Consider the following 17,210-nt stretch of genomic DNA (forward strand, 5'->3'; position numbering starts at 1 on the left):
CTACTGGTTGTTCTGTCTAAGAAGGAAGCAACCATAGTACTGTTGTCATCTGAAATTGTCCAATAAGTAATGCCAGAGTCATTGGAACCATCTATTTTTGTGGAGAAGTGTTGTGGGGTTTTTTTTTTTTTTTTTTTTTGGAAGCATGCTGTTATGGAAACTTACTTTAATTTGCATTCAATCTTCCATGCAATAAGCTTGGAGACACACCATGGGCCATCTTCAGAGTACACTAGAGTACATCGATCTGCATCTTGTAGATAACAGAGTATCATTATGGACCTGTTAATTATTTCTGGTGTGCTTCCAGGAAAACTCTGGCATTTGTCCTGTCCTTTATCAAACGTCTTTTGGCTGTTGGTTTATGGTGAAACTGGAGTAAGCTCTGCTCCACACCACTTTAGATTTCAGCTCTTGATTTTTCCAGCACAACTTATATTGCATGGTTGTCCTGTCCACTGTGCATGTCTTTGAACACCTTGCATGCTGTCTGTTATGTCACATCTTGTCTCTTCTTTCTTGTTCTTTGTGGGATTTTTCCCTTCTTTTGTGTTTGTATTCTCCTGTAAGTCTTATGTATGTGTGCTTGTGTGTGTGTGCGTGTGCGTGCGTGTGTGTGTCCTGTACTGTCTGGTGTCTTTCTGTAGCGTTTGTCAAAGGCACTGGATGGATAGCATCGACGCTGAAGCTCTTTACCTGACCACTGCACAGCATGGGCAGCCTCAGTGCGAGCTTCCCCACACTGCTGTGGAGGTACCCACTCTTGGGGGGTAAGGACTCGCTCATTATACCTTTCTTTTGCACTGGAGGGATAACCCACCCCCTCCCCTTTTATGTGACTCTGAACTGGGAAGGAAACCCTAATCTACTTCTCCTTAATCGCTCCTTTGTCATTAAAAGAGGCCTAATTGCTTGGGCCACCAGGTGTCGCTTTGATCAGTGATGCTGATTTGAATGCCAAAGGTAGCCTTTATTACAGTAAAAATTACAGTAAAAATGCTGATGAAACTGAATGCTGAATTAATCTGAACCCATGAAAGGACAGGTTCATTCTGGCCTAAAAAAACTGAGGCGGACATGCAAATATTAGACGTGGTTTTTATATTTTAAATTTAATGACTGCTAAAAGGGATTGAAATTCTGAATTCCCGTGTCATTTAAATATTAGCATAGTGTTTTAAATTTACTGTTATTTCTTTTCTATCCAGCAACCTTTACTACTCACATTTACCAGAATTTTAGTAGCCAGTGTATCAGCTTTTATTTATGCGTTGAAAAAATGTTTGTAAATAATGAGTGCATCTCACTATGTATTTAAATAAAATGTTTACTTAAATCAGTGGTTTAACAGTCATCGTGTCATGTAGATTCAGCAATTGTGTCTCGCTGTTTCCCTCACCACTAAACATGATTTCATGGCTTGCGTGACCTCAGTCATGTGACCCCCAAATGTCCAGTCTCCTCCTGCTGTTCTCTTGGGCTGGCCTATGGATGGTGGTGCCTGGTAATGTCCAGGATGTGTCAGTACAGGGATTACCACTACAATGCTGCTCTCCATTCATTCTTGCCAATCATTCATGCTTATCAGCATCAACTTGACACACTGTTTACCTGACGCTGCACTCTGTTCTGCTGGGCTAAGAGAAAAGCTCACCAAAAAAGTCCACAGCCATCAGCATTTTCCTTTGTGCTAACAGGGGAGCTGCTTTCTGTGCCTTGCCAAGCCCTGGCCTGATCATCAGTCCCTGCCCTGTTACTGTCCACGCTCCATGTTCCTCACCCAGCACCGTGGAGCCAGTGCTGTGCCCTTTGTGTTCATTTGACTTTGCTGTGTCTCCTGGTACTCATTTTTGGGGGTATTTTTATTTATTTATTTATTCAATCATTCATTCATTCCCCCTTTTAAGTGGTCAATTTTTCTTGTGCTCTTCCAGGCACACCCATGTCACTTTAAATCCTTAGAAGCTCTTTACTCAGTTCACGTACGGTGACTTCGTTCATTCGTGTCGAGAGGTCTTGTCTTTTACGGATTCCACTGGGGTTTTTTCCTGCTGAGGCTTCGGGCACTTCGTTTAAGCTTTGTCTCTCACATCCGACCACCGTGGCGCTGTGGAGAAGCAGTGGTGGAGTTGGGCTTGGGGAAATGGCTTCCTTTAAGCTGGACTTTCTGCCAGAGATGATGGTGGACCACTGCAGTCTGAGCTCAAATCCATTGTGAGTACAGCCTCTTAGTCTGTACTTGGGTTACATGTTTAGCTTGTAGTTCGTGCATATTTATGGCTTTTGCTTCTTCAAAAAGAGCTTGTGAGCATGTTTCCAGTGTAAGTATAAATGAACTGTTACATAGTATCTTCACACGTTGTAATTGAGATGCTGACTTGTTGAATGCAATGCTTAAATATACACTGATGTAAATATACAAGTGTCAAAGATTATTTTAGCTGAAATGATTCACATTCAAATGAAATCACTGATTACAGAAACCAGTTAGGCAAAGCAACTGATATGTTCAGAAATGTAAATCCATTATTTTTGTTGGGTAGAAATAAGTGTAAAGCTTGAAAATTGGCAAATGGTTGCTATGCCAACTCCAGCACCTCTTTCTGACTGATGCCAGTTTGCTCACAGCACAAGTGCAGAGGGGGAAAAAAACAGCCTACATTCAGATAAATCTGCAATTCCAAGGTTTCACTGCATCAGCAGCCATTCTGGAATACCATGATATTTTTTAAACCAACTCAACATACCACTGTTACCATACCAGCATAAGACAAAATGTAACTCCACATTACAGTGTAATGTTATCTGTCCCGGTAATTTTTACTGGGTATGAACACACCCTAAGGTTCAAAAGACTGCACTTAGAGGAAAGAATAGATTGCCATGTGACATTACAGAACTTTATCAAGAGGGAATAGACTGGGAATAGACTACTGAGGACTCCCATAGTTACAATCACCCAGATTTCTTTGATTCATTTCTGTGCTGCCTCTGCAGTAATGGAATGATGAATCAGAATGATGACTTTTGAATGAACTGCTGCTTTTTATGATTATCTAATAGATGCCAGAATTGCAATTTAGATTCATAAATAATTATACATCACCAACCTAAATCCCGATTGGACGGCCCTTTGCTACTGTTGAGGTGTCTGTCAAGCCTGTTTTTAATGTACCATTTCTTCAGTATTATACTGTTGCCTGCATCACTCACTCACTATGCACTGCTCAGATCTTGCTATATGAAACTTTGTATGTCTGTATGGGTGTATGTACTTGTACAAATTGTACCAGAGAATCCAAGGATTGTGCACTGCTTGAGGTCTTGGTCTTGCACAGATTTAGGCAAATGAACCTCTTCTGTCTTGCATCGACAGCACAAATGTTTTCTTCCTCAGCCAGTCTTTATGACTAGCCTGGGAACAATTTAGCCCTGAATGTGGCCACTAATTGCTGACGATATCAAAACCACGGTGTTTGGTTCAGTATTGTCTTGTCTCTAAGAGGTCCCTGTGTGTGCCGGTTCTATGCCTTTGTGGTGTGATGTATAAGAAATGGTGAAATGCCATAATAATTTTGAGCAGATCTGATTTATGTTGAAGCTGATATTGCTGGTCTCTGTATGTCTCTACAGTTCTACATTGTAGAATCCTGTAGAATTAAAAAGCCTTAGTGGTCATGAATATTTTTGTTTATGTATTTAAGTGCAGTTTGCCAGATATGATGCAGAATTGATGCCATAGTTGGGGGGTGTGGGTGTTTTAAGCATCCATTTGTGAGTTGTTTGCATATGGACAGACTCATCAGTGTTTCTGATATCTGATTGTTAATAGAACATTAATAGTTGTTCTCTATGGTGGGCCAGTAAGCCAGAACTGCAGAAGGTTCTTCATTTTAGAGTCTACATACAGTGTCTGTCTTAATGTTCAAATATAAATGGAAAAATCTGGTCCACTTGAGCCCAATTTTTTAATTCAGATTTGAGAACAGTTCTGCTTAACTTTAAGTAGAAGGTTGAGGGATCATTTGACTTCAGAACAGCCTTAAGATTCAGGTGCTGATTGCACTGTCCAATCTTCTCATACTGATTTACACTGCCTACTTAGTTGCCTTCATTGACTATTTGACTGTTTAATCTCCTTGTCTAAACAAGCTCTTGATGTTCAGGAATGATAAAAGGAAGGGTTTATTAGCAGTTTCTCTCGCCGATCAATGAACTCCATTAATCTGGCTATTAGCTGTGTTCTTTAAAGCCTTTCGTTGAGTTGCCATTTTGGTTTTATGGTAAAGCAGTCAGTCGTGACGACGCGTCAGAAGTGCTATGAGCCAGTGCATTAAAGTCGCATTAATCAGTCTGTTTCTCGGCATATACTTCCCGCTGAGCTATGTAAGATGAAACAGGTACTGGCATTTCGTTCAAAAGGGTCAGAGCTATGCTAAATCATAATGGCTTCGAGGTAATTAAGTGTTCTGGTGTTTAGAAAATAGTGTTGAAGTACAGTTCACTGTGCATGGAGGGTGAATTTTAAAATTTGGTTGCCCATGATGGCAAAGGAGGCAATATAAGCACTAACATGAATGCTGAAGAATGCAAGACCTCAGTTCCTTACTCTAAATACTCACATTAAACTTAGTCATGGCCTCAGTTTCATTCAGTTTATCTTCACAGCAAGGAATCTCAACGCTAAATGACAGCTGGCATTAAGGCATTATTCAGATACACATTGTCTTAAAATATTTAACACATCTTGAGATTAGGGGCATACAAGTCTTGGAATTCAGAAATAAGTTTATTTGAAGGAGAATAAGTAGATTTTTGTAGGCTAAGCCAAGTTGACTAAAACCTAGAACAAAAAATCAAAATACAGCCAGATGACCCCTGACATCTACATCATGTCATTAGCAATGTCCTCCTGGTTGGTAGTGGTAATGTAACATTCATAGACATTTGACACTCTTGTACATGACTCCTTGTATCTGTGTGCCAGCTAGTCAGTTGTAAATTTGTGGCTATACAGACGTCAGTGCATAATATTAATGCAGTGGGTTGCACAATTTTTGTTGTTCTCGCTAATTATAGCATATAATCTCTATCTGCTGCAGCTGTAGTAACTTGGCAATTGTGTTCCATGGTGTAATCATGTTAGTTCACCAATCAACTTTCCTAACAACAGAAGGAGACTCCCTTACAGTGCTCTAGGGTCATAATCCGTTCTTTGTCTAGAAGGTAATGTACTTTCCATCTACAACTGACTTGATATATTGATACCCTTGCATGCCTCATCTGATGCATGGCACGCATCGTATCATTTACATCATCTTTTCATGGTCTTGATAATATGGATAAATCCACTGTTTGTTGAGTTTTTGCAGTTAATATTGACTGAGCCTGTTTGAGTAGCTGCTGCACTATTGCCAATGATAAAACAAATTGCAACCATTTTATACAGAATCGGTGTTGATACTGATGGGATAACATGACAGTGGGGCAGAGTCTGAACAGGTTTTGATCTCTGCATTTTCCCTGCTGCTGGTTTTAACATTTGGCAGGCCTGTCAGAGGTAGCCATTAGAATGAATGACCCTTTTCGGCTAAAAGGGTTTTGTATCTGTATTGAATTAATGGCACATTTGCTATGAAAATCCTCACAGAAATTTTTCACATCAATAATGCCAGTGTCAAATCATTATTCCAATCATAGGGTTCATTCATCGCAGTTGCAGTAATTATATGGCAACAGTTTCTATTCAGTCTTCACATTTTACAAATGAGTAACCAGATATCCACTACATTACAGTGTCATTACGGTGTTGAGTAGTATTTTAATTCTATTAAAGTGCTTAATTGCCCAATAATTTGTTCTCTTCATTAAAATATCTTGGACATAGATTGGTTTGCCATATTTTCTTCTCTCAAGTATGCTGTTGACAGTAAATTGATCAATCTGGCACCAAAGGATTTGATGGTTCACTTGCTTTTGAAATGTGTGGTGGTTGAATACATTTTGCAGCAGGAGGAACAAATCAGCAAATTTTTATATATCATTTGGATGCAATTAGGGATCAAACTGATTTTTATCTGATACAGATATACGTTTTATAACATCCAGGGGTAACTCTGTCTTCAAATGATGCATATTATCCATGCTCCTCATAGAGTGAACAACTCCAGCTCATGCACTGTGACTCCAGACACTGTGTCTTTCGACTCCTGCTCAAACACTGTAACGTGACAACTGTTCTGAAAGAACTTTTTTGTTTTGTTTTGTTTCTGCCCAGAACCAAGAAGATGAATGGAACTCTGGACCACCCGGACCAGCCAGACATTGACGCCATAAAGATGTTTGTGGGTCAGATCCCACGGGCCTGGTCAGAGGAACAGCTTCGGGAGCTGTTTGAACCCTACGGTGCCGTCTATGAAATCAACGTCCTCCGAGACAGGAGTCAAAACCCTCCACAGAGCAAAGGTTCAAGACTGCTCACTTTTTAATATTATTTAATGTCAGTAGATACATTTTTCACATTTTCAAAACCTGGTGACCTGGTCCTGAACTAGGCTGTTCATTTCTGTGGTGTCTGGAGTTAGAACGCTTCTTGACTGGCTTTGTTTTGATCTTAATAAACAGGGCAGTAGTCGCTCAGTGGTTAAGGTACTTGACTTGTAATCGGGAGGTTGCTGGTTCAAGCCCCACCACTGCCAAGTTGCCACTGTTGGGCCCCTGAGCAAGACCCTTAACCCTCAATTGCTCAAGTTGTACTCACTCATAATTAAGTCGCTTTGGGTAAAAGCATCAGCTAAATGCCATAAATGTAAATTGTTCTGTCCCTCTTTTTGCAGGCTGTTGCTTCGTCACATATTACACACGAAAATCAGCATTAGAAGCACAAAATGCCCTTCACAACATGAAAATTCTTCCGGGGGTGAGTACACTCTAAGAACCTTATCAGTACAAGGGGAAATGTCTGTTACATGTGTATAAGTATTGTTCAGAATGTCTGACACACACACTCTTGTATGGCAGATGCATCATCCCGTTCAGATGAAGCCAGCGGATAGTGAAAAGAACAATTGTAAGTATATTAATAGATGTGTGACAGCAGTCAATGGAAACTAGATGATGGGATTGAGATGGACCACTGAAGTCTCTCTCTTTGTAGTCTGAGCAGAATTCCAACCATAGGGTTGGATGTTTGCCCGTAGCCCCAGAGCAGTGCTCCCTTTTCCTCGGAATGAGAGAGTTGCCAATGTAAATTTTCTCTCTCATGTCTGAGATTTTCAAGAATGGAACGAAGCTTACAAGAGAGATGATCATTTGTGATCTTGTCGCAGTTCTGGAAGCAAGTTTGTCTATGAATTTGTAGCAGTGAGCATTTCGAAGTCCTGTAGTTTTATGATTCACCCAGTTCAGTCAGTCTTGGATATAATGGTGTAATGGTAACCTATGGATGTATATTTTTTTAATTTGAGGGAGAAAGCTAAAGGTAAACCACTCTACAGAAAGAGCTAGGTAAAGGACTACCATTTAGTTTAGGATTCTCATTCCAGAGTTTCTAACACAGTTTCTACAGTTACTAACAGTATGATAGTGTTTTATACAGTGTAAGAGTGTTTTACAGTATATTATGCAGTGAAAGAGTATGACGCAGTGTTTTACAGCTGCTGGTCATGTGTTCACAACTCCACAACCTCCATAATCCTTGCTAGTTAATAGCTAGTAATACAGTTGGTTAGCTTTTCAAAATATGAACCCATGAATGTTTTACTGTATTCATTCATAACACCTAGCCTGATACGATTTCATTTTAACTTGATATGATTTAATTTGTCTCTAATTGGCTGTGGGGTGATGAGATGGAGCAACAGTATTGTACTTTGTTAAATAAGTTTACAACTGCCCAAAACTATAGTAGAGTACAGAGGATTGGCAGCTGTAGTAGGGTGCCGGTGACACTTTGCAAGCTCTATAGACTGTGTTTCCTTTCAAAGGCCACCATTTGTATGTTACCTGCCCTCAGCCTAATAAATGAATACTAAAAGGTTGACTTTTCCTTTCTCAGCGGTAGAAGACAGAAAGCTCTTCATTGGGATGATCTCAAAGAAGTGCAACGAGAACGACATCCGACTTATGTTTTCCCCATACGGTCAGATTGAGGAGTGCCGCATTCTCCGGGGACCTGATGGATTAAGCCGAGGTGTGGCAGGCTCATTTTAGCCTAGCACAGTTACACACCCATGCACGCACCGTTATTCAGTCCTTATTTAAGCTTAGGTTTACGTTGAGGAGGGGGCCTTATTTTACAATTTAGCCAGGAGTAATGTTGCAACGTAACCAAAGTGATGCCCCACATCACATGTCTGTGGAAATCATGCATTCTGTGAAAATATGTGACCGTATCTGGATCCAAATGTAAATGTCTGTCATTATAAAGGTAATAATCGAACTTCATCATAGTCGGTTAGCACTGCAAATAGTCTTTAAATCAAAAACATGTCATAATTAACAGAAGGAAAGGGTCTCTTTTACAAGCCTCTTTTTCACGTTCCCTCCCTCATTCTCTGTTGCTCTCTTTAGGTTGTGCCTTCATCACATTCACAGCCAGGCAGATGGCCCAGTCTGCCATTAAATCCATGCACCAGTCACAGACCATGGAGGTACTTTAGCTCTCATGCCTGTGCATATGTTGCAATTTTAATATGATTTTGGCTTTATAATAGCCACCTATTATTTGCTCTTTCTGAAGTCATTTGCCTGGGCAGCCCTGAGTTGTTCCTTTAACTGTCTGAAATGTGTGGTGTTGGTTAGGGCTGCTCGTCTCCAATCGTGGTGAAGTTTGCGGACACACAGAAAGATAAAGAACAGAAGCGCATGGCCCAGCAACTCCAGCAGCAGATGCAGCAGCTCAACGCTGCCTCCATGTGGGGGAACTTGACTGGCCTCAACTCGCTAGGTCCCCAGTACCTCGCAGTGAGTAAAGCGCACGCTGTGTACACATGTCCCCTCTTCCCCGCCGCTCCGGACAGTGTGGTGACATGAACTCCCACTGCAGTCAGTTTAATCCGCAGATCGGAACGGCACACCGACAGCCATTTTTATGGAACCAGTTGTCTGGGCAGTGGGAAGGCTGTCTTGGACACTGACTGTAGCACTGCATGCGATGTGATGTGATGCATTTGAGATGTATCTGAACTGAAAGGGTTTTAGAAACACATTCAGCAAATGGCGCACAGTTCCATAAGGAGTAGAGCATGCAATTATTGGAATGCGTATTTTTCTTAATGATTTCAAGGCTTTTTAGGTGATATGCTTACTTGCATGAGCTTTTTTTTTTTTAAGACTTGGTTCATAAGTAGGTAATTGAGAATTGCATTACAACAGTTATCAGGTACACGCGTGTATCTTATTGTGTTTGAAATGTATTTTTGCTCTGGGCTACAGATCTATGTTGGGCCATATCCACCCCACTTCACAAGCAATCTGGCACCACAAAACATCTGTTGGTTGTTATGATTTGCTTCATAAAAGCTCCCAAAGAGCCATTTGATGGCTGTCTCTCTAGGCCAGTATAGATGTGGAGCCCTGTGTGAACGTGTTAGAGCTGCTCCATGGGTATGCTGTGAAAAATCTTTCTTTCCCCTCTGTTTCTCTTTTTTTCTCTCATCTCCAACCTCCCAACCCCTGCATTTATACTTCTTCCTCTTTTCATTATCATAACTCTTCAAAGATTTTTACTTTGGTTACTTCACTCCTATACTTCTATTGATTCTATCTTGGACCATTCTCATTGTCTTTTTTTATCTAACTTAACCCTTCTCTCTCTCTCTCTCTCTCTCTCTCTCTCTCACGCTCTCTCTCTCTCTCTCCCCATTCCTGTGCTCACAGTCCTGGATGCAGTCCTGACTCTCTCTGTATTCTCTGTTTTGGTGTAATGTCTAGCTTTATTTGCAGCTCCTGCAGCAGTCTGCGTCCTCTGGAAATGCGCTCAACAATCTCCACCCCATGTCAGGTAAGCCCAGTACATGTTTTTGCTTAAATTGCTCAATATGATCAGGGCTGGGTTTCCCAAAAGCATCTTAAAACAAAGGTTGTCTTTTAAATGCTACAGGGAGGTGTTCAGTGTACTCTCTTTCATTTAAGATGATCTGAATGATGATTTTGGGAAATGCCCCAGATTTCTAATGGTGCTCAGAGCTGAATAAAACACATCTATAATATGTGAGAAGTCTGGCTATTGATCAGTTTTTTCATTTGAAATAATGAATTAAGATCTTCATGACTGAACATGCAGAGTCCCCTACCTTGCTATTCTAACCTTATGATTTATCCATTGATCTGGGTAAGAGATATATGTGGGATAACATGGATTGTAGTTAGACTGCTGCGGTATGCTGTTGATGGTAGTGTGACGGAGACCTCACCCCCTGAAGGAGAGGCCATTGTGATGGAGACCGTCACTCAGGAGGGTAAATGTGTGATCTGGCTGCTGTGCCAGTGAGCTGGCCCTTTGGTCTGGTACACATGGTACACATTTGTGACCTGGAAGACCTGGATTTAAGACTGAGCTTGGTCACTGCCCTCTGCATTTTGCTTCAAATTGTACAAAGCTAGTGGCCTTCAGGTAACCCATGGAGAATGATGGTACATCACTCCAGACATCCAGTCAACCACAGGCAAACAAAATACAACTGTGCACACAAATTAAGCAGTACGTTTACTATAGTTTGTACTGTGTTCATACAGTATGTTTAATAGAGTAGCATATGTGTTTATCTAAGAGGCAAGTGGGACATCAAAGCTTGAAAAATTAGTGCTTTTTGCATTCCTTTTGCACCCTAAAAATTGCTTAGCCTTACATCTACTGCTGATCTGGTTAATCCACCCTCTAAGTTAAAACAAAGTCCTGTAGCAAACAACTCATTCTTTCTGTTCTCTCTAACGGTTTGGAGCAGATAGCAGCAGAAGTGAGCCCACTCACTTCCAAGGCAAGCTGTACCATTTTTAGCATAGGAACAGTTCTACAACATTGTCAAGTTATCTACAATGCTTTTGGGTTGTAAATTTCAGTTATATGGCTCTTGAGTTTGGAGAAAAGCAAAACCTACCAGGTCATTGGTGATACTTGGATTTATCTGCAAGTTGAGTCATCAGTCCAGATATGTTTTATTGCAGATATGATGAGTTGGGTGACCCCCCCCCCCCCCCCCCACCTCTTTTTTTTTTTTTTTTTTTTTTTTTTTTTTTTTTATTAATTTTTTTTAAATATTACTTTAGTTGCATTTCATTTAGAAGAAGCATAATACAAACTGTCTCTCTCTCTGCAGGTCTGAATGCCATGCAGAACCTGGCTGCGTTGGCAGCTGCAGCAAGCGCCACGCAGGCCACACCCACTGGCAGCAGTGCCCTGACCACCTCCAGCTCGCCACTGAGCGTGCTCACCAGCTCAGGTACGCCTTCTGGACAACAGACTCACTCTGCCTGGGACGGCTGCAAGGGTTGGTTCTGCTTTTGTTCTCCTCCTCTTTCTTCTCTGATTTTGTTTATCTAGCGCATCCAGCATGCAAGAATGTGCTCTGCTGCTTATTGACACCAGAGCGTCTTCGCTGAGTCAGCGAGTTGTTCCTGACTGACCAAATATAATTTGTCAACTGTGTTGGGTTTTGACTTGAGAGGTTTTTAGGTTGATCTCTGTGTAGATGAATGAGGTACGTTTGCATTCATTAAAAAGTTTAAATTACAAAGGCATCTGTTAGTTTAAGACAATCAAGATTAGACCTCCCATTCTACTTTTGCCCTCATTTAGCTGTTTTGTTTATTTATTTAATATATACATGTTCTTTGTGTTGAGGTTAATTTACCTTTCTACACTTCTTAATTCCTTCATTGCGTTTTCACCTCCTCTTCTCGGCAGCAGGCTCCTCACCCAGCTCCAGCACTACTTCCTCAGTCAATCCCATGACTTCTCTGGGGGCCCTCCAGTCTCTGGCAGCAGGGGCAGGAGCTGGCCTCAACATGAGCTCACTAGCAGGTGAGGCCAGGACTGTGGTTTTTCTGTTGGACAGCGACCGCTAGCTTTTGGACAAGGAGAAAACCTAGCCCTCCAAAAATGTATCGTCTTGCCTGAGGGACTGTGTATTCTAAAACAATTTTGCTGTATCGTCTTGCCTGAGGGACTGTGTATTCTAAAACAATTTTGCTGTATCGCACGGTGTAGTGTCTGAATTTGGAATACAAAGCTGGTGGTATTGAGTAGGGAAGAGTGTTTTATCATCAGGTCCTTAGCCATAGCTCTGGATAAGGTGCTAAGTTTGATATGCTGGGCCCATGACCAACGTTCAGCACACATACACCTACCTACTGTGCAACAAGCCAGGTGAGTGACTGCGCTGTGGTTTCTGCTCAGGCATGGCTGCGCTTAATGGGGGCTTGGGCAGTGGAAGTCTGTCTAATGGGTCTGGCAGCACTATGGAGGCACTCACCCAGGCAGCGTACTCCGGGATCCAGCAGTATGCAGCTGCAGCCCTGCCCAGCCTCTACAACCAGAGCCTGCTTTCCCAGCAGAGCATCAGTGCCGCTGGCAGCCAGAAAGAAGGTAAGTGGATCAGTGGTTCCGTGGTTCATGGTAGTGATCCAAACATTACTGATGGGCTAAGAAAGGCTTGGAAATGTAGTGTGTTAATGAAATGAAATGAAATTGATGTAAAATGCAGGGCTATGGATACCCAGAATTGGGCTTGGGAGACCATGAGGGAGTGGAACTAGTATGGGGGTTCATCTCAAAGGCACCACTGCAACAATAACATGCAGAATCCCAAAAGCATGACACTAATTAACTGGCATATAAAATTCTGGATTTATTTGTTTGTTTGGGGATTGGGGGCTGAGATGGGGGCAGCACCAAAGGAATGGTTCAGGCAAGCTGAACCAAGTATTCATCACATTACCTACCAGCACTGATTCAGTACTGCATATATAAGAAAGTGTGCTAACCAGCCATTTGCAGTGTTTCATGGATGCTGATTGAATTTAATACCAAAATAGATCAGGTACAAAGCAGTGAAAGTCACCTTGACTAAACCAGAAGTAGTGATGTTCAGTGTTGGCAGGCAGCATCATGTCTGCCATCGACTGTGTATTATCACCTTCAGCTAAGGATTCTGTTTGGTTTTAAATGTGCTGCAAAAGGAAGTGACAATCGAAGCACTGGTAAGAGTTCATAATCACTATTTTCAATACTAGTTACACAATCTTGTTAATCCTGTTAAGCCTACTTTTATGAGAACTGGATCAGTCCCACAAGATCCCCAGCACTATGCTACTCGAAAAGGCCATTGTCAATATTATCTACAGGAACACTATGGAGCTTTCATAATAGAAAACAGAAAGTGTGTGTGTTGTGTTGAGTTTGTGGCTTCGTTTTGTCTCTCCTCCCCTCTCTCTCGGTCACGGCCTTCTCCGTCCTCTCCCGCTTCCTTCGACTGTTCTCTCCAGGCCCAGAGGGTGCAAATCTGTTCATTTACCATCTGCCACAGGAGTTTGGTGACCAGGATCTGCTTCAGATGTTCATGCCTTTTGGCAATGTCATCTCAGCCAAGGTGTTCATAGATAAACAGACCAACCTCAGCAAGTGTTTTGGTAAGCTGCTAAAATTATTACTCTTGGGCGGTACCTTTATTTTGACTCAATGAATCAGTGGTGACTTGGAATTGTAGCTGCATTTAGGGTATGAAAATACTGTAGTGACACTGATTACTGCACTGCAAGTTGTAAATGCTTACCTACTTAGTATAATAATCAACTAGTTCCTCTTCTTAATGATCACCATTAATTAATAATCAGAACTGTGTATGATAATTGTTTCATTATAGTTAGTTTATTGATCTCTGACCGTTGCTGTTGAAGAATATACCCCCTCCAAAAAAATTATTACATTTCTTAAACATAATGCATCACTTGGAATTTCTTTGCTGTATGTCTGTGTGAAGATGAGGTGCATTTTTGCAGTTTCTCTAATTTTATAAAGAAAGAAAGATATTTTAAGTGTTTTCTCATCCAGAAGCTGTCTTAACAGCAGCACAAGCTTTAGCCAATTAGTACAATTTCTGCCCCTCATCAGGAATCAAGCTCGATGGGTCTCATAAGCACCTGTTTTGTTTTGATCTGTTTTTGTTGCAGGCTTTGTGAGTTACGACAATCCTGTTTCATCCCAGGCAGCCATTCAGTCCATGAACGGTTTTCAGATCGGGATGAAACGGCTGAAGGTTCAACTGAAACGATCCAAAAACGACAGCAAGCCATACTGAGTACTTTTACTCTAAAATGGACTTGGTTTGAAAATGTGTTTCTGGTAAGTGGAGTGTGACCTCGGAAAGTGAAAAAGCCTCCCCTCTCCCGCCCCTTAACCCTCTCCTCCTGTTCTTTCACCCCTTCTTGCCTTTTCTACATATCTTCTTTCTTAACAACCATCAAAAAGAAAAGGGAAAGCAACATGCAAAATAATGAGGTTGTTCTGCTGAGAAATGGATTATTTAAAAAAAATTGTTAGGTTTCAGGATTTGTTTGTTCTTGTTTATTTTGTTTTCCTACTGGTTTGGTGCCATATTACATGTTTGCTGTGTACAAATCTTGCATCAAAGGATATTGCACAACGAAAGCCAGTCACCGACTGCTCTCAGTTCCACAGTCATTCATTATCTCATCTCGAACATGCCCCTATAGGTTTGCCTCTTGTGTTTACACTATAGACTCTTAACAGTATATGTGGACATTCAAACATATGCCTCCTACTAAGCTGCCTTTGAAATAGAGTTGGAGGTCTGCTGCATAGATGCAAAAGATAATCGTTCTATTACAGTGGTTCAGAGCAGCCTGGAAGGCCAGGCTGTTTTCCATTTAGACTGGTTTCATAGATGCCTTTTTAATTATTCGTTTATTTATTTCATTTATTTATTTATTTATTTTAAATGCCACTACTTTTTCATAATGGGGTGATGTGAAGGTACAGTCTTTTTTTTCTTTTCTTTTCCTGAGGAACTCTGATAGCAAAATCGATACTTCGTTAGATGTCATTCATGTATAGCACAATTTGGTTGAATAAGACATAGATACTAAGGGATATCAGACTTACTCTCAGGATTGCCTCACTTTTGTCAGAGGAAAGTAACTTAAACCGAATCAAGTGCAGTATAATAGCTGAGTATGTAATGAGTATCACTAATTTATGACATTCATGATGGGCTGCACAGAACCAATAAAGAGTACTATTTGTATGGATTTCTCATACACATACACACATGGTGGTGATGTTCCTTGTAGCCTCAATGATGATGATTCAAGTCACTTTTATTTTCCCAAGATATTTTAATGGTTTACTATCCAAGCTGATATTACATTGTGCCACGGATATGACATTAAGACCCAAAGTATTGCATATAAGACTTGGGCAGCCAATATTCAAGCTGCCCAATTGGTTGGGAAGAACAATCTTCCACCTCAGTGCAAGTGATGTATGCTTTCAGCAATAATCGCATCCTGAGTGTGATGTCTGACGTGATAGTGCTTAAAAAAAAAAAGAAAATGCAGTCAAACGTACCCTCTTCAGTTTATTTTTCCACTCCACCAAATTTTATATATCTTGTGCAAAGAAATAACAAAGCAATCAATTGTCATATTTATACCCCATTTTTGTCTTGCTTTTTCTTCCTCACCAAAAGTAGAGATTTTCCTCTCTGTGTGGGTTTACTAAGACTAACACTGAATCCCTGAAGATCATCTAGTTCAGTATGACTGAGTTACTTTGTACACACTGAAATTGTATTCATGATTGATGATTAGTAAATGTTTATCATAATGAGGAAGGGATGAGTAGTGCATACCTGAGGCCTACAGGGTCTTAAAATGTTTCTGTGGGTATGGAAGAGAAACCATTGTCCAGATTGTGTATATTACTTAACTATTATGCCTTTTCTATTTTTATAGAGGTTTTATAATATTGCGTAAATTATTTCTCTGAATTAAAATTGTTAATTGTTTAATAATCACTCAAGAGATTCAACAGTATTTTGTAGAATCCTGATATGAAGTTTTGTGAATAGATTCACAGATTGTTGAAGCAACAGGCGTGTGGCCCTTTTTAGTTAAGTGTTGTATGTTGTCTTTGTCCAACACTCAAAATTGTATCAAGAACTTGTGTATAGTTCCTGGGGTGCTGAATTCTCTGAAGCTGTTCCAAGATTCAGTTTAAAGTTCTTGTACCAAGGAAACACTTTATCTTTCTCTTCAGCACGTAAATAGTGTGAACAATTCAGTGTGAACGCTTGCCAAGCATCTCATACAGAATGGCAGGAAAGCACGTTCCTTTGGCTCTGAGAGTTGTGATGCATTGTCGTAGCGTAGTAAGAAAAAGGTAGGCTGCTTAAGATGAGTTGCAATTAGAGACTTGGTTAAAGGATTTGCTAATGTGGACCAAGTCATATAAAAAATCCCCCCATACACACTAGGTTTTCATTAAGATACAAATTTGATATCTTTTATTCCTCTATATATTTTTCATTAATTGATGATGGCTGCAAATAAGGCTTGATGAGATCCTAATGTGAAGATCATGGGTTATAGATTAGTGTGCAGGGTATATGCTGTCAGTCATCCCAGTGCTCACAGAGAAACGGGGCTTGAACATGTTATTCAAGAAGAGCCTATAAATTCACAAATATAAAAGGTGACATTTGGGTAATTCATTCTTATGTTTTTTCTTCATCTTAATCAATTGTATTGATATACAATCTCCCTACTGTCAGTTACAAAGTGCTATTTCCATTGAGAGGTTCTGAATAGTTATTGTGGGTGATGCAAAAATCTTCCACCATTGAGTATTATTGATGATTGACTGAAATTATTCTGAATTTGACTCCCCCCTCAAAAATGTTTAAAAATCAGTATAAACAGCTTCCGTTTTCATCAGTATTGATGTGTCTTCATGAACTGCAGTAGCTTTTGACTTCATTCTCTCCTTCAGTGTTTATATCCTTGTCCTAGGAATGCTCAATCCCTGATCTGTACCTCTGTAAACTGATATCAAAGAAGGGATGTTCTAATGCAGTGCACACTATTACCCATTTTCTGAATCCAAAGATCATTTTCAACATCTACACCCAACTCGTTGCTGGCGTATATTTGTTAAGGATATAATTTTTGCAGTGTTCTGTTGTAGCATTGAT

General features: G+C 40.6%; 1 protein-coding gene across 22 annotated transcripts in view; it reads left to right on the forward strand.

The window, feature by feature from the left end:
* Window positions 1–17,210, forward strand: part of celf1 (cugbp, Elav-like family member 1) — a 28,944-nt gene that overhangs the window by 9,953 nt on the left and 1,781 nt on the right. For 3 of the 22 annotated variants that reach the window (XM_081706534.1, XM_027008980.3, XM_027008982.3), the window contains 13 exons: window positions 6,278–6,465; window positions 6,837–6,919; window positions 7,021–7,069; window positions 8,057–8,191; window positions 8,572–8,651; window positions 8,803–8,964; window positions 9,934–10,003; window positions 11,319–11,489; window positions 11,906–12,022; window positions 12,398–12,586; window positions 13,180–13,200; window positions 13,486–13,629; window positions 14,170–14,341. In XM_081706534.1, the coding sequence (XP_081562660.1) occupies window positions 6,288–6,465; window positions 6,837–6,919; window positions 7,021–7,069; window positions 8,057–8,191; window positions 8,572–8,651; window positions 8,803–8,964; window positions 9,934–10,003; window positions 11,319–11,489; window positions 11,906–12,022; window positions 12,398–12,586; window positions 13,180–13,200; window positions 13,486–13,629; window positions 14,170–14,297 (1,527 nt within the window). In that variant the 5' untranslated portion in view covers window positions 6,278–6,287 and the 3' untranslated portion in view covers window positions 14,298–14,341. Of the gene's footprint in view, window positions 1–570; window positions 771–1,775; window positions 2,215–6,277; window positions 6,466–6,836; window positions 6,920–7,020; window positions 7,070–8,056; window positions 8,192–8,571; window positions 8,652–8,802; window positions 8,965–9,933; window positions 10,004–11,318; window positions 11,490–11,905; window positions 12,023–12,397; window positions 12,587–13,179; window positions 13,201–13,485; window positions 13,630–14,169; window positions 14,342–17,210 lie in introns of those variants that run through there. The other 19 variants (XM_081706529.1, XM_027008967.3, XM_035521092.2 and 16 more) reach the window with 18 other exon arrangements.

The sequence above is a fragment of the Electrophorus electricus genome, chromosome 23, assembly GCF_041902795.1.
Source record: "Electrophorus electricus isolate QZ-2024a chromosome 23, ASM4190279v1, whole genome shotgun sequence".
NCBI lineage: Eukaryota > Metazoa > Chordata > Actinopteri > Gymnotiformes > Gymnotidae > Electrophorus > Electrophorus electricus.